The sequence below is a fragment of the Orussus abietinus genome, unplaced genomic scaffold (assembly GCF_000612105.2).
Source record: "Orussus abietinus isolate OABI.00-Male unplaced genomic scaffold, Oabi_2.0 scaffold697, whole genome shotgun sequence".
NCBI classification, from domain to species: domain Eukaryota; kingdom Metazoa; phylum Arthropoda; class Insecta; order Hymenoptera; family Orussidae; genus Orussus; species Orussus abietinus.
Genome location: NW_019394842.1, coordinates 16,976 through 35,243, shown reverse-complemented (window position 1 = coordinate 35,243; position 18,268 = coordinate 16,976). Strand labels below are relative to the sequence as shown.

General features: G+C 49.0%; 4 protein-coding genes across 8 annotated transcripts; 2 read left to right on the top strand and 2 right to left on the bottom strand.

The window, feature by feature from the left end:
* Positions 1–445: 445 nt before the first annotated feature.
* Positions 446–2,415, top strand: LOC105699633 (aurora kinase C). The gene is made up of 5 exons (XM_012424772.1): positions 446–576; positions 765–1,321; positions 1,392–1,526; positions 1,650–2,040; positions 2,163–2,415. The coding sequence occupies exons 2-5, from the start codon at positions 789–791 to the stop codon at positions 2,256–2,258; spliced, it is 1,155 nt and encodes a 384-aa protein (XP_012280195.1). The 5' UTR covers positions 446–576; positions 765–788; the 3' UTR covers positions 2,259–2,415.
* A 1,768-nt stretch (positions 2,416–4,183) lies between these two features.
* On the top strand, positions 4,184–6,337 carry LOC105699936. The gene is made up of 4 exons (XM_012425388.1): positions 4,184–4,768; positions 5,199–5,351; positions 5,428–5,778; positions 5,857–6,337. The coding sequence occupies exons 1-4, from the start codon at positions 4,208–4,210 to the stop codon at positions 6,001–6,003; spliced, it is 1,212 nt and encodes a 403-aa protein (XP_012280811.1). The 5' UTR covers positions 4,184–4,207; the 3' UTR covers positions 6,004–6,337.
* Positions 6,338–6,460: 123 nt separating this feature from the next.
* Positions 6,461–10,268, bottom strand: LOC105699935 (neuronal PAS domain-containing protein 4). Its single transcript, XM_012425387.2, has 9 exons — positions 9,963–10,268; positions 9,521–9,702; positions 9,315–9,376; positions 9,112–9,201; positions 8,854–9,030; positions 8,589–8,773; positions 8,419–8,525; positions 8,196–8,349; positions 6,461–8,113 (listed from the first exon to the last, which is right to left on the bottom strand). The coding sequence occupies exons 1-9, from the start codon at positions 9,971–9,973 to the stop codon at positions 7,270–7,272; spliced, it is 1,812 nt and encodes a 603-aa protein (XP_012280810.1). The 5' UTR covers positions 9,974–10,268; the 3' UTR covers positions 6,461–7,269.
* A 1,226-nt stretch (positions 10,269–11,494) lies between these two features.
* On the bottom strand, positions 11,495–18,187 carry LOC105699850 (rab3 GTPase-activating protein non-catalytic subunit). 5 transcript variants are annotated; one of them, XM_012425217.1, is made up of 20 exons: positions 17,761–18,187; positions 17,502–17,651; positions 17,318–17,428; positions 17,108–17,189; positions 16,923–17,049; positions 16,648–16,849; positions 16,215–16,542; positions 15,686–16,111; positions 15,226–15,605; positions 14,795–15,145; positions 14,530–14,730; positions 14,043–14,436; positions 13,865–13,959; positions 13,541–13,789; positions 13,292–13,465; positions 13,028–13,209; positions 12,723–12,944; positions 12,363–12,653; positions 12,088–12,240; positions 11,495–11,984 (listed from the first exon to the last, which is right to left on the bottom strand). In XM_012425217.1, exons 2-20 carry the CDS (start codon positions 17,581–17,583, stop codon positions 11,832–11,834), a joined length of 4,203 nt encoding a protein of 1,400 aa, XP_012280640.1. In that variant the 5' UTR covers positions 17,584–17,651; positions 17,761–18,187; the 3' UTR covers positions 11,495–11,831. The 5 variants fall into 5 exon arrangements, with proteins under 5 accessions (XP_012280640.1, XP_023289091.1, XP_012280642.1 ...); XM_023433323.1 differs by having other exon boundaries at positions 15,229–15,605; XM_012425219.1 differs by having other exon boundaries at positions 17,780–18,187.
* Positions 18,188–18,268: the final 81 nt, after the last annotated feature.

Here is an 18,268-nt window from a genome sequence, read left to right as displayed (position 1 = left end):
ACGTCGACTTCGAGGCAGCAATGTACTTAATAGTAGTAGATAAGTAGATAAAGTCAAATGGAGTGTCACGAATGTTCTTCCCTTACCATGAAAAGCGAGCAGTGTCGGTAAGCGTAGGTAAGCCACCACCGTCAACTGCCGCATGGTATTACCATCACGAGTACGTGAGCCACCAACGGCGACTGGTAGATGGTACCGCCATCGCCAGTACGCGAGTCCCTACCAGAAATTCGTTGTGCCGCCCTTGGGGACAAAAAACGGTGAAAGCTAACGTTCGAAACCAGAGGGCAGCACAGGATGCAATCGCACGATCCTGCCCGTGAGCAATCTCCCAACTCATCTCTGCTCTGGTTTGCCGTCTACATGCGTTTACTCAATGCCCATGCGTCGTCCAATCCCCGTTAAGAGGGAAATTCGTTAAGTTCGTTATTTTAAATGTTGAGTTTTGTTGGCTCGAGCTATGAGTGTAGTCAGGTGAAATTATTTGGAGGTTTGAAGAAGTTTCATTTTCGCGAAATCAGCGCGTAATTCTCAATTTGTTGGCAGTGATTTAACCGCTACTTGTTTCATCGGAGGGTTTGTGTTATCCATTTCGAACATGTGTGGTTTACAATGTGCTTTGCTAGATTTGTGACACTGCTCGGAATTGCAACCAAAATGTGTAGATTATTTAAATGGCATAATTTATATTCCGATAAACATTGTCTACAATGATTGTCTATCCAGTCACATTTTGAACAAGATCTATTTGTGTTTAATTTCAGAATTGAATATTGTTTTCAAACGATATGTCGGAGGATAAGGAAAATAAGCATCAAGTTCTTAAACTCGTACAGCAAGGTGAAGAAACAAAATCTACCGTTGTAACAAATACAAATATCTCGACTTCCGTGTCCCAAAAGTTGTTTAAGTCCAAAGAAAATACTGTATCTATTATTTCTAATTCGCATCGTAAGACAGTTTCGATGCATGAGAAACCTGTGGACGATAATGACTCTAAAAGCAAGACTCAGCAGTTAATGCCTCCCCCAAGATTACCTCCTCCGGCTAAACGGGTAGATGCAATAAAAAAGATTCGAAGTAATGGGCAAACCAGTACCGACGTAGAGAAAGAAAAAGATGTAAAAGAGCAAAGATGGTGCTTAGCAGATTTCGAAATTGGCCCTGCTCTAGGAAGAGGAAAGTTTGGAAACGTGTATTTGGCTAGAGAAAAAAAATCAAGATACGTTATCGCCATGAAGGTACTTTTCAAATCACAAATAGAAGAAGCTGGGGTAAATCACCAAGTGCGAAGAGAAATTGAGATCCAGACGCATCTTAGGTAAATTTAGTTATTTTTTGTTTTCCAATTTCTATACACGTGTCACAGTTTTTATACCATTACTTTCTAGGCATCCAAATATTTTACGAATGTATGGGTATTTCTATGACGATTCAAGAATATACCTAATTCTAGAATATGCACAAAAGGGTGAATTGTTTAAGGAATTAAGCAATCAACCAAATAAATGCTTTGATGAAGTCAGGTAAGTTAAAGAATAATAAGTAATAAGTGAATTTTGCAACAAAGCTCAAGATGTTCTGTGAAAATCTTGAGCTATACTTTTAACGAGATACATTTATCGTTTATTCATGCCTTATTTTTGCAGAACTGCTAATTATATTTACCAATTGGCAGACGCTTTGCAATATTGCCACAGTAAGAAAGTGATTCATCGAGATATTAAGCCAGAGAACTTACTTCTCGGATCAAAGGGTGAATTGAAGATTGCCGACTTTGGTTGGTCCGTTCACGCACCCTCCTCTCGCAGAGAGACCCTTTGTGGTACTTTGGATTATTTACCGCCAGAAATGGTTACTGGGAAAACGCATAATAACGCGGTGGATATATGGGGTGTTGGAGTATTGTGTTACGAGTGTTTGGTCGGAAGCCCCCCCTTTTTTGCCAAGACATACGAAGAGACTTATATTAAAATTAAGAAAGCTCAATACAAGATTCCCGACTTCGTTAGCGCGGACGCTTGTGATTTAATATCTAGGGTGAGTAAAGACATGAAATATCTTGACACAGGGTGAAGTTGCATACATATCAACTATTTCGAGGATTTACATACCCATTCGTCATCACCGATGCCCTTATCTCCTGACTGTCAATTTTCCAGTTACTGGTAGTCGATCCAGATCGCCGACTGCCCTTGGAAGACGTCAAGGTTCATCCCTGGGTCGTGAGGTGTCGTTCGACGGAGCCCGCTAAATAATCGGAACGTCGGAACTAAATAATTGGACGTTCCCTCCGGACCCGCTAACAATCAAATTCGTTAATTATCGAATATTTCGTTACATGGAAGAAAGAGCATAAAGACTAAATGCCGATTATTATGTATATTTTGAAATAAACTCCCCCGTTTACCCGCGTGGAGCGTACGACTCGTGTCTCGTCTGGCAGGATTTCAAGAACTACGTGCACCGGATCGTCGCCTCCAGGATCCGATGGCGATGCTACAGGTTCATCGTCTTCCTCGACAGCGTTATCCTGCGATAAATACGACAGCTGGAGCGCGCAGGTATCGGCCTGTGAACGTTCTTCAATTTCAGCCGGACTCGCAGACAATGGTCGGCATGGAGGCGGTTCAATCTATAGATCTACGTCAATCGGCTAGACTTTCATCCTGTCATTGTGGCAGGCTCTTCTCGATTGCTGTACATCTCAATTAACGTCAATTACTACATCTCCACCGTGCACTTACTCTATATTTAGTACGCCGGAATTAGGTAATCATGGCAATTTTTTGACAGAGAAGCACGGAACTTGACACGCTCCAATTTTTCCGGGATGAAACGACAGATTCCGATTGAAATGCTACTCCCTTCGATTAAGCGATGGCCACGAACGGCGTGAATCGTCCTGGACGGTAACTTGGATTCTCATTTCCAGCCATTTCTACCCTGGTCAGTCCCCAACCTGGAAACCTGGAATATCGGTACTCGATCGATTCGCCTCGGTTTCAGCCCGAAATGACGGAAATGACGGAAATGACCTCGCGGGTGATTCGGCGAGTCGCTAGGTGTTCGACCGAAACCCGATATAAAATGGCGGGCGGAGCGGACGCGCGGCTTCCTGCGGCTTCCTTTCACGCGTGGCCCGCCTATAGAAGCCGCAGTTTAGTGCAGATAGGGGAGGACATAAACGCACTATGGTCCGCTAGAATCTAGGGTATAGCCGGAGAAACAATTAAATCGGAGAGAAATTACGTAATGGCGTCGGAGGAGAGTCGGATTTTCCACCGGGAGCGAATTTCGGGATCCCCTCCGGCGCGGCTAGGTCGCTCCTTAACCTTGGAAGTGGTTTAAAGTCACGAAACGTCGCGGCGCGTCGGCTAAAAGACCTTCTTGATGGATGGAAGAATGAAGGAGCGAGCGAATGAATGGACGAATGGATCGAACGCTTACCTCGTCGAGCTAATTCCCTGAAATTGGCCACGACCACCGGCAAAGAGGAAGGCCGAGCCGCTCGCGCGAACTCTCTCCCAAAGAATCGTTCTCGAAATCGATCGGCTCGACGAGGCGTCGGGACGCGATAAGGTATCGAACGCCTTCCGGGGAATTTTCACGGTTTCGCAATTAGCGGAGTTTTATCGGCGCGGTCTCCTCTTATCTTGCATTCGGTCGATATTTTCTTTCCCTAGGTGGACGCGAGCCGAAGACACGTGCGGTGGCCTTAATTCGAAGAGCCGCGAGAAGCGCGGGGGAATGGACGCGGATACGGCTATGCGCACCGATGACCAATTTCTCAAGATTTCCGGGTCAAGGGCGTGTAGTCGGTCCGATTCGGCCAGGCCCTTGGAGCGAGCGTCGTCGTCGCCGTGGTCGTCGTCGTCCGGAGGGCGGAGGGAGGGAGGAGGCTGGCGGGCGCACGTTGGTCGAGGGGAATGATTGCACGTGGTTTGATGAATGGAGTGCCCGGAGAGCAAGAGCCGAGAGCGAGAGTAGGGGTCCGTCCTCCGCGACGGCGAACGGCGATGTCATTGGAAGCGACGGGCGCGACGGGCGCGACGGGCGCGACGGGCTAGGTGTTCGATAAGAGATAGCGGGGCCCAAGGAGACTCAGTAGGCACCCGCTCGGCGAGGAGGCGAGCGGCCGATTCCGTCGGGATGAGCGGCCCGCGGCCGGAGAGACGCGGCGGAGGAGCGGTCCTCGCGGCTGACGATGAGTAGCGGCGAGCGGAAGATGGTGGAGTTGCGGACGACGAGCGTCCTCCGCCGGCGGCTCTCGGCCGGCCGGCTGCACGAGGCGGCGCTCGCCGTCCTGGACGCCGTCTTCTCGGCGAGCGTCGCCGCCCCGGCCGTGGTCGGCTACTGGCGCGGCACCTGGGGCCTGAGCGACGCCTACGTCTACCCGGAGAACCCGGTCTTCAGCAGCGCCGCCTCGATCGTCGTCGGTTTCTCCGGGCTGTTCCTCTTCAGCCTGCTGCAGTACCTGCTGGCCGAGCTGCTGCACCCGGACAAGCATCGGCTCTTCTACTACCTGGGCTCGAGGCTCTACACGGCGCTCTTCGGGCTGTGCTGCGTCAACGCCTGGCGCGGCGCCTGGCAGGCCCTGGACCTCTACACGGAGCTGACCCCGGCCACGGTCTCCGCCACGACCTTGACCAGTCTGCTGGCCCTGGCCCTCGTGCGGTCCCTGCGCAACATCTCGGCGCCGCCCTTCGCCCTCACCCTGGACTCGTATCGCGGCTACTTCGAGGTGCCCACCATGTTCCGGGTCGACGTGAGTCTCCCCTCGTTCCGGCCCGGGAATCGCCCGGGAATCGCCCGGGAATCGCCCGGGAATCGCCCGGGACGGTAACTTTCGACGAGCCACCGGTAGCTACTTGTACCTACTTGCGTTACTTTGTCGCGTTACGACCAATTGTCGGCCAATTGTCGGTTCCGTACAATCTTCCATTGTTAACGTATCGTTTACTCGAGGACAAACAAGTTTCCCCGCATTCCGGGAGGCGGACGCGTCCCCCCCCCGGGCTTGGCTCGGTGTCCGCCGTCGATCCGTCGCGTCTTCGCCCCGTAGGCGATGGCGCGGCGGATAAAGAAATCGCAATTAATGCAAATCCGGCGAATCCGGCGATCCGCCTTCGCTCGGCGTCGCGCCTTTGCTCGGCCGGCCCGGTCGCTGAAGATGAGCTGAGAATCTCCCCTTTCAGTACACGAAGGACTGGCGCCTCTACATCCTGGACTGTGCAGTCAGCGTGGGCGTCGTCGGAACCCTCGTCGTCTTCGTCTGGAGAGGGACGTGGATCATGTTCGACATGTACCTGTACCCGACGAATCGGGAGTACTCGGCCATCGGGTCGTTGGTGAGTGGGGCGGCGTCAGTCTCCGGAGTCTCCGGAGTCTCCGGAGTCTCGCGCGTCTTACGCGTTTCCGTTTCAGGTCGGGGGATACGCGCTGGTCTCGGCGACCTTCTGTCTGCAGCCGGCGATGGAGTACGTTTGCGGACGCCTCGAGGGACTCCCGCGGCTGATCACGGCGGACGCGTTCCTTCTCGTCAGCTTTCTGGGCACCGTCAACGTTTGGCGGGGCATTTGGAATAGCCTGGACCTCTGGCTGTTCCCCGATCGGCCGGAGCTCTCCTGCTGGATCACCCACGTGGGCTGCTTCGTCTTCCTGGTGTTGCTCAATTGCAGCAACTCGATCCTCGTCAGGGGCGTCTACATCGATGCCGAGGAGGAGGAGGGCCATTGCATCAACTTCTCCTGCCGCTACCTCCGACTCTTCTTCAAAGTGAGATTTTGCCTTTTCGCCCCTTCTCTCCCCCGACGATTGCCGGCTGGCCGTGACGAGGTCGATTTTGCACCGTAGAACGAACGCGAGAAGAAGGAAGCCAGGCGGCAACGGACGTTGTCGCTCTGCACGGACGGATGCGCCAACAAGGACGGGGAAAACGGCGCGCTGCTCGACCGAGCCTCGTCCAAGGGTTCTCCGGGCGACCCGGAGTCGGCCGTCTAGCTCTCGGCGTCCAGGTCGAGACCCTGGCCGAAGACGTTGGGCGTCCAAGTGCCGCGGCCTCCTGGATCGATCGTAAGGAGGCGTGCCAGAGACTTTACTCGGGACCTCGTCCAGGGTCGCGGGTGACTCGCGACGGTTCCTCGCCAATTTGGGAGACCCTTTAAATTCGGCGGGTACCGAGGGACCGTTCGCGTCCTTAAGCATCTAGCCGTTCGATCTATTTACCTCCCTCTGACGGAGAAACATGCAATACTTCCTTTGTATAGCGATAATATTTAAGCGGTAATGCATTCGATGTAGCTTGAGAATGAATAGGACGTACTCGAGTATGGAACATCCCTCGTCTCGTTTCTCGTAACTTTCCGCCTCGAACCTCTTGCGGTTTCCTACTTTAGACGTAAGATGAAATTCTCCCGTCTACTCGGGCACGGGTCTAATTCATCCGTATATTCTCTTACACCGACCGACCGCTAAGCGTATGACGTACAGCGGGGTAGGAAGCGCACTCGAAATAAATATTAACCGGCCGTTGAGAAATCGTTTCTCAGGGATTCGCTTCCACCGGTTTTCGATAAAAGAAACTATCGAACGAGCGCAAGGGGGTCTAATTTTCTCCAAAGGATCAAGGTAGAACCCTAGTCCGTTCTAGTCCTTGGTTTGTACTATCGTTTTTCCTTCTTAAGCTTAATAATACAGTCATCGCAGACGAGGGAACTGCTAGGTGGGTAGTTTATGCCGTTCGCATCGTAATTTACGCTTGGCTTGGCTGCGTAATTATAAAATGATGACGCGTCTACTCTAGCGGAACCAATTTTTCGGCTAAAGTACTCTTGGCCGAGTACTCGTGCTTCGGTACTCCCGAAGGCGAATTGCTAGGGGTTAAAAGTCAGTCTTGTGCGCACAATGACGTTTCCTCGATCGCATACCCCTCCCGAGCACCGAGTAACGCGCTTAACTCCGAAATACCCCGTCCTACTTCTACCCGCGCGTTAGGAAGAGGGTCACGAAGACCTTTTACCTGAAGCTAGATTCCCCTCGAATGCCTCTAAGGTGCGAGACGAGGAGAACCCTAGGAGATCCTTCCCGAGGAGAGGAAAGGACCCGGCCCATCTCCCTATACGAGAACCTCGGGCCGAATTTGACGTTCTCCAGTGTCGCGGGGAGTGACGTCCGCGACGGAGGGAGCGATCCGCCATCGACTATTTACAGCTCTTTCAATACCCGCGGAGGAGTACTCGCGTCGAAAAGGAAGGGGACGGCATCGACTCAAGGGCAGAGTTCCCTGCAGTCCGACTTGGACGGATCGCTGGACTCGTCCTCGGAGTCGCACTTTTCTCTCGTGCGCCGCGTTACGGGCTCGACCTCTTGACTAGTTCTCGAGTCCTGGCTCGAGTTCCTCAGGGAGATCTTGAGATTGGGAAGGTGCTGCTCGCCGGCGGTCCAGTCCAGGTTGAAGACGAGCGTCTGCAGGTCCGAGTCCGGTGCCGACGTCGCGTCCGGGATCCTGTGCAAGCCGTCCGACCAGACGGCGCCGGTGCTCCACTGCTCGACGGAGACCGCCTGTTTCAACGGCGGGACCCTTCTCTGCGGACACGACTCTTCCGCCTCTTCCGCCTCTTCCGCCTCTTCCGCCTCTCCCGCCTCTTCCGCCTCTGCGGGGCAATCGCCGCGTCGCTTGTCCAGGTCGACGATGTCGTACTTGTGCGGCACCTCGTCCGCGAACGGCTGACCGGGCAGCTGGGGATACTTGGTTCTGTGCGTGGCCTGGGTCAGGGTCCTCAGCGACTTGTGATAGTTGAATCCAAAGGTGAGCAAGTGGCTCAGCGGGTTGACCGACCGGTTGTCGGGGTCCGCGCTGTTGATGGACATGTCGACGGGCTCGGCGTCGCCGCGGGACAGCCGCGCGCTTGGCCGCTGGGAGTCGTCGGCCGGCGCTGTCTGGCAGTTGGTCGAGGATTCGTCTAGACTCGGAGGGCCGTAGCGTTTGTACTCGTGCCCGTAGGAAACGGCCCGACTCTGACCGGCCGCGCAAACCCCGTAGGCGTACTTCGGCTGCACCGAGTACTGGTAGAACCACGAGCTCGAGCGCATCACTTCCGCTTCTCTCTCGCTGCAGCAGAACCCAATGCAAGCTGTACATGAGCGAACGAGAACCGATCGAGGCTCGACTGATCTCTCCTCGCATTTCGTACCTCAGGACTTGATTGGTGCACACGATAATGGGGTGTTGGCACTCCTCGGAGGTGTCCTTAGCCTGCAGGATGCAGTGAACCCAGAACCATCCCCCCGAGCGACATTGCAGCTTCAACAAGGCGGTGCACGATCGTTCCTGGTCGGACTGTATAACTTGACGTACAAAGAAATAGGATATTTCGTTAGCACCCATTCCGCAAAGTGGCGAGCTCGTCTACTTACCCGTTTGGTGCTTGCAATAAGCCGTTCGGATGCAGTCCCAGTGTAAAAGGTTGTACCAAGAGACGCCGACGAGTTCCGACCGGCTGTACTCCATGTAACATTCGGCCCTGGGGAAATGAAATGCGAAATACGAATACCCTCGTAACGCTCGAGCGGGGGTTCTCGCTTACGTTTTGTCGATGTGAAGGTATTTCATGTCCATCGAATGAATCGTCGTGAAAATATTGGTCGCCCCCTGCACAATGCTCTCCCTCGTCTCCGGCAAGACCACCGGCGTACAGGACGCCAAGAAGACGGAGTCGTTGCGATTGCACAGGGGAACGAACGGCAGGTAGTGGCCTTCGACGAGAACGACCTGCAACCGAGAATCGATACGTCGTAAACACGGGGGACCTCCTTTCTACCGCGGTAGAAAGATCAATCCGCCCTATTCACCTTCTGGTCTCCGAAACGTAGCTGCCGTCGAGAGTTCCTGGACACGTTGATTCGGCAGAGAAACAGTCGCCGATCGCTCTGCACGAGACTGCTTCTGGACAACTGATTCTGTACGACCGCGTGATCTTCTTTGTCGATGACGTCGTACACGCTGTCGCCGTGAATCAAAAGATCCTCCTGCAAAGCGCGAACGAACGGGGTTAAAATCGAAAGCTGGCAAAACGGAGCCGAGTCGTGGCTCCTCGTGGGCCGATTTACCATGGAGTGGCCAAGGTACTCCGCGGCGTTCTCCGAGATGTACAGCAGCTTCCCATGCTGGGTCATCATCATTATAAATCCGGACATGGCCTGGAAAAGAATTCCATCGGAATGATCCTTCGAGCGGTAACGATTTGTATTTTGGCCCGGTCCCACAAACGACGTGCAATCGTCGGTCAAAAAGTGAAAAATCAGGGGCTAACCTTGGAAAAGCCTATGTTGGGCATCGGGGTGTACGCCGAGTCCAACGAGCTGCTTTTCAATGCTGCAAGGAGAAAAGTAACGGTCGATCGTCGCTATCGAAAAGTCGCGCCTATCGATCTACTTACTTACCTGCCCGAATGCCAAGATCGGCATCACTTTACGAGAGCGCAAGTGCTACGGAGGGATCGTTCGAGCGGTTGCTCACCTTGTTGGAAGTAGTTGGCTTTCCTCAGGAAGACGCAAACCAGAGCCATAAGCTGAAGCTGCGAGAGTCTTTGTCTGGTCGAGGGCGGCAGCGGCAAAAGATCCCGAAGGTTGGCGATTTCTGCATTGATCAAGTCTCTTCGCAGTTTACTCGCACCTTTCGTCGATTTACTGGCATCTATCCTTGAGGAATATCAACGGGTCGTGAAAACGTCGAGTCCTCCGGCGTTCTCGAGGGCGGCTCCGAACCGCCCCCCCCTTACCCGGCGTCGAGCTTGCCACTCGTGCGACCCTCCCGATTCCGCGCCGCGTCTTGTCCGGTTCCTTCCGAACTCGGGAGGCCCGGGAAGGCCCGGGAAGGCCCGGGAAGGCCCGACCCGGTCGGTCCCACGAGCGGCGCACTCAACCCCGCTCAACCCCTGACCGACCCGCGACCAACTTACCGATTGAACATGTTACGACGCTCGGTGGTCTATCGGCGACCGCGGCCAACAGTTGCGCGAGTTAAATCGGACATCCGGGAATGCTGGTTCTCGCGAAACTGCAGTTACTATCTAACATCCGGGTCATAACGCGCTACTGCACTGAACACGTGGATACTGCCAGAGAAGCTGCTTTCTTACCTCTCTCTCTCTCTCTCCGTCTCCCTCTCGCGGCCGCGGTGCCTCGCGGTCTCGCTTCCCCCTCCTTACCCGAGGCGCGGGCCCCCTTCCCCCTCCGCCGCGCCACCCGCGCGCGGCCCGGACCCCGACCCTCTTCCCCCGCGTCCCTTCGCAGCCCTTCGCTCGACCTCCACCTCCACCTCCTCCTCCTCCTCCTCCGCCTCGTCCTCCTCCTTTGTGCCGGTGCTTGCGCTCACTCCTTCCGCTTGCTCTCGGGTCATGATCGGCGCCGACCGGCGCCGACCGGTCCCGCGTTTTCCTAGCGTCAACTTGGCTTCCGGCTACCCTCGAATTCGTTTCGTGATCACATTCCGGTGGTCGGGAGTGCGCAAACACTGGCAAACACCGCTTGCGACTCTGTTTAATCCGCGCTTCCCTACGGAAATCGTCTTGTTTCCGTTTTTTGCGTGTCCAGCGCGGGACCTACCGGAAGTCTCAATGTTACACCAATACTTCGTTTTAACGGAACAATGGGGTGACGAAAAGTGGGCTTACGCAAGGGGGACCAACTACCGTGGATTCCGTTTTCTCCTCTTCTCGAGTGTGCTCGTTCTTAAACGCCGAGACCACCCGATAATTCCTCGCGTAATGCTCAAAAGGCTCCAGATGATCCGTCATGATGTTTCCGTGCGATTCTCCACAACTGCTTTCATCGTATACGTTCTTCCAAGAGTTCGGAGAAAGGGAATAATGTTATTTGCGTAGCCTAAGACCTTAAATTCATTTCGCTGGCTAATCTGCTGGCATTATGTATTTTCCCTCTCCGTCTCTCTCTTCAGTTAATGCATTATGAAAATACCGATACGACAGAACGAAGTTACCCATCGATACCAACGTATTTACCGACGAATTTAAACCGCAATGTCATTGTAATTCGTACAATTATCGCGAGGGCGCTACTGCCGCCGCTTTTTTTTTTATAATTGGGTTGCCTTGCTGCTGAGCGAATCGGGTGTTGCATAAAGCAGAGATGACTCGGATGAGCTTAAAGTGCGGACCGTCAGCGCATCCATGATTACCAGAGATGAGTTGGGAGATTGCTCCAGATTGTTCACGGGGAGGGTCGCGCAATCGCGTCCTGTGCTGCCCCCTGGCGATTGATGCGGGCAGCTAACATATGTACATACCACCTGATACCTCTGAGTGGCGGTGCGTTAAGCTGGTTTTACCAGTAAAGTCAGAGTAGAACGGTATTTATGCGGCATTTAATATCTGCAGTTATAAAAGCAGTATAAGGTAGCTGGTGTAAATATACTCAATTTGAGTCGTCACCGATTTGGTCCGTGTAAACTACGCGATTGCCAAAAACAAAGTAACCGTGCTGTAATTAAATTTATAAAATTTCATTTTACATTTTTCAAATTGCCAATGATACTTTCTTCCTTTCGCGTATCCGCAAAGAATGTTTACCAGACTAGAATATATTAGAATTGCTATCCACTCAGAAATATTCTAACTTCATCGGCACTGTATACATGTACATACGTACATACGTACATGCAACCTTCAACATAGACCAGTTATAGTCTTGTTGTTTATTACATTTTTCCTTTTATGTGGACCCGTTCGAAACGACGTTGCATTGGGTGTCCGTGTCGTAACGGAGATTTACCAGGAATTACTGAATTTCAATTGTCAAAGGTTCTGAAATTACAACTTTTCTTCATAGATAAGCGTAGCATCTAGTAATAATTGGGCAAGGCGATAGTTGGGATCTGTTTCGTCTACAAATCTTGATATCAGACGAACGAGTTCTATTGTATCGTTATCGGAATAGTCAGTCAGGGATCCCTCGAATGAATCCTGAAAGCATACGATTAATGTGATTTGCTTTGTGTCACCGTAACCGTTATAGTTCCTAGCCAATGTACGTTACCAATAATGGCATCATAATGACTGCACTTACCAAACTGTCTAGATACTTTGTTAGCGCTGGATTTACCCGTGAAACTTTATTCAGAATATCGAGAGTCTTAGATAGATATGCTTTAATGCGTTTCCCAGCAATAGGGAGCAGCACATCGGCGAGCTTTTGGGTGTTATTCACAGCTGTCACAGCCTTAAGCAGATTAATGGGAAGTAAATATCAGACCTTGATGAACAATGACACGTATTTAAGACACGATATGTCGTACATATCGTACAATAACACGTATTTTTCAGACACCTGAAAAATCATACCTCTTCAGCCAGCCTGTCAAATCCATTGGCGTACAACTGCTGTACCTGATGTACCCTTAACTCGTCAGTATTAATTTTCCAAATAGATGCCAATGTGTGGCACTTGCTCATCCAAAAGACCACCTGTGAAGTACCAAAACTACTTTCGTACTCTGCTTCTCGATGGATAAAATTCGTGGATGCTGTGATTACATGATGGAGGAACTCCATGCGGAAAGCATCTTGTTTATTGTCATGATACCAGGTGAATATGGTTCCACTGGTCATGTCTTGAAAGAAGTACGGACGTGACTAAAAGATAAAAGACTAAAGTAAGTCGATAGGGAGTGAATATGCGAGTTTTGCTAGAGATATACTAACCGTTGATTGGAATAAATTGTCCAGCGGTTTTTGCACTTTTATGTTAAAGTATGCCATCATGTGAAGGGTACTGACTAGTTGGAAATGTAACAAAACTAGATCGTACGAGACAGGGGTTTGCATTGTAATAAGCTCGACGAGGGGTTTTGGGCCCGATTGAGAAGATTCCCACAAATCCTCAAATTTCACGGTTACGTTGTTCTCCCCGTCAAGCACCGTTGCCTGGTCAAGTAAACGAAATACTCTTAGAGGAACGAATGAACGGATCCTGGGACATCTTACATATTATAAGTAAAGTTGGTTACGTCTAAGAAGATGTCAAGAAACGTCACGCAATGTTGAAGAAACATTGTCAGCTGCATGTCGGACAGTCCTATTGTTTGCATGCACAGCCTCTCATTTGGTAACTTTCCTAATTTATTCATAAGCTTAGAAGCTGCCTTGATCATTTTCTTTAAATGTAGCGTCCATAGGAGACAGCACAATCCTACAATAATTGGCAAACCACCCTAGTAAAATATCACGTCCTGAAGAATAACAATAGACCGGTTCTAACTTACACGTCCTACCTTGTTGCATGATTTTCGTAGGTATATGTCGTAGAACGGTTAATGCCGCATCAAGGACTTTTAACCGTGTTGGATTCTCGATCCATGTTGTCACAAATCGCCAACATAAATTAGCCAGAAGCACGTCACTTGCCAGGCTATATGGGAAATGTAGCTTCAGTAAGGCAATTTTACCTGAAAAGTCGGAAGCAATTAATTAGCGACACTGATCGTAGAACTCTGTATTCGACTGTTTCTTAAAACCATTACCCATCGTTTCGGCATTAGTCGAAACGTCGACGTTTGCTTTTGCACCGATGTCCTTTGTCAGCGGAAAGAGTTTAATCCGCTCGTCTTGGAATCCCCGAACGGCGGCGGTCTGGGGTGACAAGACAGTCACGTTTAATGAACTTTCCAAAGAATGGTCTCGATCGATCTCGGGGCCTTCCGAATCGATTAGGCACGTCGGATGCAATCCCGTGGATGCGAGCCACCTGGCAACGATTTCCGATACGGAACCTAGTATCGAAAATTGCATCAGGATGGTTGGCAATGTCGCTTCTGCACGTTAAATTCAAGTAATTGAATAAGTACCTTTCCCTCCGGAGAGCAAAAGCCTTAAAGATACATTTTCCTTCTCGTAACGTAACGAGAGAAAGTTTCCGGTATGGTCTCGCGGTGGTTGCCGACTAGAGTTAACGGAAACAATTACACGGAATTCACGGACACAATTCGTGGAAAACTGAGAAACGTGTTTCTCGAACTAACTGACCTTACTACGTAGTCCAATATAGTCAAGTCTTCCAAATGACTAATTAGCACGGTGAATTGGCAGCCATCTTTACTCACGGTTTCCCAGTCGCTTTTTAAATTGCACATTGTATTGAGTGCATCGTTCGACGATGACTCTTTTTCTGTATATTTCTGCTTCTCCAAACCCTCCGGTTCGCTGGTGTCGGGTAATCCCATTGTCTCGACACCATGGCTTTCCATTCGTTTACTCTGATCAAACAGATCCCTCTTCTTTTCCAACGTGATCGAAACTGCACGGCACGCCATGGCCGCAGTTAAAGAATTGAATGGTTTCGAACATTCCGTCAACATTCCTCGTACCTCGTGCCACCATGTAGAGACCTCGTTATCTTTAGCGCACACTTCATCCGTGCCTTTGACGAGCATAAGAAATCTTTAGTCATCGAAGCAAGCTTCCCTCTAGGAATCACCCATCGAGTATAATAAATGATGTAACAATGACGTACCCGCTATTGAACAAATAGAATGTATCAGATGAATGAAACGTTTCAACTCCACGGCCAACGATGCCGTATACGTTCGGTTTAACCAGTAAATCAAAGCAAATCGTAGTAACGTTTGTGGCCGAATGCCACTTTGTGCCGCGGCATCGTGCCAGGTGTTTACCGGCTCCGTTGAGTCCATCCAATTGCGATACACCAATTCGGCTGGAAACGAAATGTCAGTCCTTTGTAAATTGCTCGGCGGAACGTTCGCATTCAAAATACCTACAAACGATAGGAAGCTTGTCGGAGAACTCGTCCTTCTCGAAATCTACAAAAGTTGGTGTACCGATTTGAAAAGACGACAAGAAGTATGCAAATGTCTTCCTGTCTTCTTTGAACGTGACTCTGTTGGAAACTGTCACGTTTCCCGTATCGGCAGACATCTCGAGCAGTGACAAGATCCTTTGCAGCTCTTCCTCGGAGACTAGTAGCAGCTCGAACAGCCGCCTCTCGCCCGAGATTGGGCTCGAAGTGCGCTCGAATTGGGAGCGGGTAAAAATGTAGAATTCGGTCGCACGTTGGAGCTGTGTCGATAGTTGGAAAAGTGACTTTGTCATTGGGTCGAACGTCTCCGGATCTGAAACGGGGTCGAGGGGTAGAAGAAAAATTTCAATTTACATTGTACCGTAAACACGGATTATGCACCCAAGATATTACCACGTTGTTTGAACTTGTCGACGAAATGGCGACTCGCTGCAAGTAGAACGGAAGGTGTGACGTGCCTGCTCGTCATTAATGCTTTAATAGTTCGGAGCATCGATTCGATTGACTTCAAGCGTGCACACGTATCGACAACTTCCGATTGTAATTTTTCATCGTCGAGTTCGTCCCTGTTTATAACTCGCTTCAATTTCTTTAACAGATGCAAATCGTGAGCTTTATGCCCATGCTTCTCGTTGAGGACCGAATGAAAGGGTACAGTGATCTCCTTTAGATATCCCGTGGGATCAATAAATATGCAGGAACATCTCGATCGTTTTTCAGATATCGATGGGCGATCGTTCAGACCAAATAAACCCGAATCTATGTACAGTAATCTGGAATCGTTTTAGGTGAAAAAATGGCCCGCAATGACATATCGCAGAAACAAGGAGAGAAAAAAAAGGATAATACATACCGGCCATGTTTGCTGGCTGAGAACGTAGCAATTTTTAAATCCTGTTGAACACTCCAAATATCAATAATTCCTTTCTTCGGGGCATAGACGACTAGAAATAAAGTCGTTCGCAACTGACTACCTTGTGTAGAACTCTGCCTTTCTTCGATCGATTCTGTCCAACCGCACTGTGCATTTCGATATCCTTTCCACATTCTTAATGCAAGCCCACGTTTGGTATCTACTAATATCACCCTACCCATCGTATCCGACACGACGCAGAAAGTTCTAACGGGCGCGGCCACTATGCAAAGGCCTTCTCTAACGGCATCGCTTAAACCAAACCTGCACGTCATTCGTTCTATCGCCTCTTTTGCTACAGAATTTCCTTTCATCAGGGACGTGACAGCTTTGGAGGTGCCTCGAAACCACATAGAATTAAGAACCCTGATTTGAACATGACGAGAATTCGACGTAAAGCATTGGTATTAAAATCACATTCATCGAGCCCAATCGACCTCGTTTTCAGATTAACATAACGTATACTTACGGAACAGCCGTTCCTATTGTAGTTACAAGTTTACTGGCCATTGATGCAGCAATGTTAGAAAGAACGGGAGTAAAACCTTTCTCTGTAGTATAGTGAAATCCAATGAAAGGTCTTTTGCCGGTTGCAACGATCAAGTTGTATTGGAAAGCACTCGAACGATATAAAGCGTTATAACCACCACTAATAGAAGCAGTCATTAAGTGGTCAAATAAGTTGAATGTCGTTGCACCAATAATTTTTGAGTCATTCGTGACATCTTGATTTTTGAAACCCCATTTTTGTAATACCAAATTCACTGCAGGTGGTTCTTCGGTACCGCTTAACCGAGCTACTTATGGTAAACAGTAAAATCCTTTATAGCCTGGTATTCTTTCATTAAAGTTCCGCGCGTGCGTCGATACGTTAATCGTTCAAATTTAAGCAATTATCATACCTCTTTGCAAATGACACTTAAGGGCTCGCAGCACCGAAAATAATGAAAACCCTTGCAAAATGCATATTGTACTGCCATATAGCACGTGCACTTCTTCGGTACATTCCACATCACCGGTATATTTAGGTGCGTGTCGCGATTGACACTTTATTGCCAGGACCGGTTCATCATGGAACAATTCTTTCATTAAGAACACACCGTCCTAATCAAATATTCAAATGGCAATTAGCATGAAATAATATGACGGCGATTTCATTTTTTCGTGATAAACTTACCTCGGTGTAAAATTTTATAAAGCCAGTAGAGAAACCCACACATACGCAGGTCCAGTCGACTTCACCACGTGCACTACTTTTTTCTAGAATTGTAATTGGGAAACAAGATATGGACGTGATCCATTCACTGAAAAAGATAGAAAATTGTATTGAACTTTCTTATACCGTTAAAGTAGAATACATACTTTGGTTCCATTGCTATTTCATCGCTCCAAATAATACAAAATTCATTATTTGCATCATTGTGACCTAGTAAATTCCATTTTGCTGAAACAGATTAAAGGAGATAAACAAGGACTGCAATTCATGAATAGTTTTTTTCTTTAACTTTGAATGATCGATTCAAATTATACATTAAGTGATACAGATGCAAAAAAAGATTTGAGTATACTTACATGCTAGAATAATTATCTTGGTATTCAATGCTATAACCAAAATATCTCGAGCAGACGACAATGAAACCAAAACGTCTTGAAGGGGTAATTCATCCTTCGATACAGTGTCAACTGAGTAACATGTAACATTTATGAAATACATATTCATAGAAGGAGACTTGAAGCACTTTCATTAGATAATTACCTCTATTCAAGGAACTTCCAAGTAATTTCTTCACTTCATGAAGATTGGTTATCCGAGCGATCTCTAGAATTTGGCAGGACATCTCAATTTTCGTGTATTTGTTCTCTTAATGCAATGAGATTAATAGGTGTTTGCATCGTAGGTGGTCCTCTACAACGGAAAGGGAAATTAAGCAGGAAGTCTGAGTAGAAAATCTATCAGTTTTAAATGAAATAGCAAGGTGCACAGTGACATTGCATTCTTGCAAAAGAGCACTCACACATCGTTTAGGATATCACCTTTTATCTCTGTAACCTTTTATTCTTCTTCTTTCGTATGTTGGATTTCGGCCCAATGATTTGAGCCCAGTACCACGTTTCCTCCGCTTTGTTTCTTAATTGGATAATTCAATTTATAAAATTACACTTTTCTCGAAGAACGTCTGTATATATTTATTTATTTATTTATTTATACACGTGCTGACTGTTTCTGTATCTGCATCTTTATGGATTTCGGCCTTTTTCTAAAGGTTCAATACCAATGGATTTATGCGCAATGCGACTTTCTTCGTTCAACTTTTCAGACTTCGCCTTTCGTACGACGGCTTTCGGCCCAAGTGCATGGCCTCAGTACCACAATTTAACCTTTTAGACTTATATGTGCATTCTTGATCACTACCAGTCATTTTTCCAGAAGCAACCAGAAGAGATGAGTTAGTTGTACAGTGTTGCCACCGTCGCGATTCAGAGGATAGTAACAGTCTCTAGTGCAGTGGCAACCTTGAGTAG

Excerpts from the sequence above, each read along its gene's own strand:
- LOC105699633 (XM_012424772.1), top strand. The coding sequence starts at position 789 with ATGTCGGAGGATAAGGAAAATAAGCATCAAGTTCTTAAACTCGTACAG. Across the intron at positions 1,322-1,391 it reads GAGATCCAGACGCATCTTAG|GCATCCAAATATTTTACGAA; the intron begins GTAAATTTAGTT and ends ATTACTTTCTAG. Across the intron at positions 2,041-2,162 it reads CTTGTGATTTAATATCTAGG|TTACTGGTAGTCGATCCAGA; the intron begins GTGAGTAAAGAC and ends TCAATTTTCCAG.
- LOC105699935 (XM_012425387.2), bottom strand. Across the intron at positions 8,774-8,853 it reads TACGTTTCGGAGACCAGAAG|GTCGTTCTCGTCGAAGGCCA; the intron begins GTGAATAGGGCG and ends TCTCGGTTGCAG. Across the intron at positions 8,350-8,418 it reads TTATTGCAAGCACCAAACGG|TTATACAGTCCGACCAGGAA; the intron begins GTAAGTAGACGA and ends TTGTACGTCAAG.
- LOC105699936 (XM_012425388.1), top strand. The coding sequence starts at position 4,208 with ATGAGTAGCGGCGAGCGGAAGATGGTGGAGTTGCGGACGACGAGCGTC. Across the intron at positions 5,352-5,427 it reads ACTCGGCCATCGGGTCGTTG|GTCGGGGGATACGCGCTGGT; the intron begins GTGAGTGGGGCG and ends TTTCCGTTTCAG. Across the intron at positions 5,779-5,856 it reads ACCTCCGACTCTTCTTCAAA|AACGAACGCGAGAAGAAGGA; the intron begins GTGAGATTTTGC and ends TTTGCACCGTAG.
- LOC105699850 (XM_012425217.1), bottom strand. The coding sequence starts at position 17,583 with ATGTCCTGCCAAATTCTAGAGATCGCTCGGATAACCAATCTTCATGAA. Across the intron at positions 15,606-15,685 it reads TCAGCCAGCAAACATGGCCG|ATTACTGTACATAGATTCGG; the intron begins GTATGTATTATC and ends AAACGATTCCAG. Across the intron at positions 13,466-13,540 it reads GACTAATGCCGAAACGATGG|GTAAAATTGCCTTACTGAAG; the intron begins GTAATGGTTTTA and ends CCGACTTTTCAG.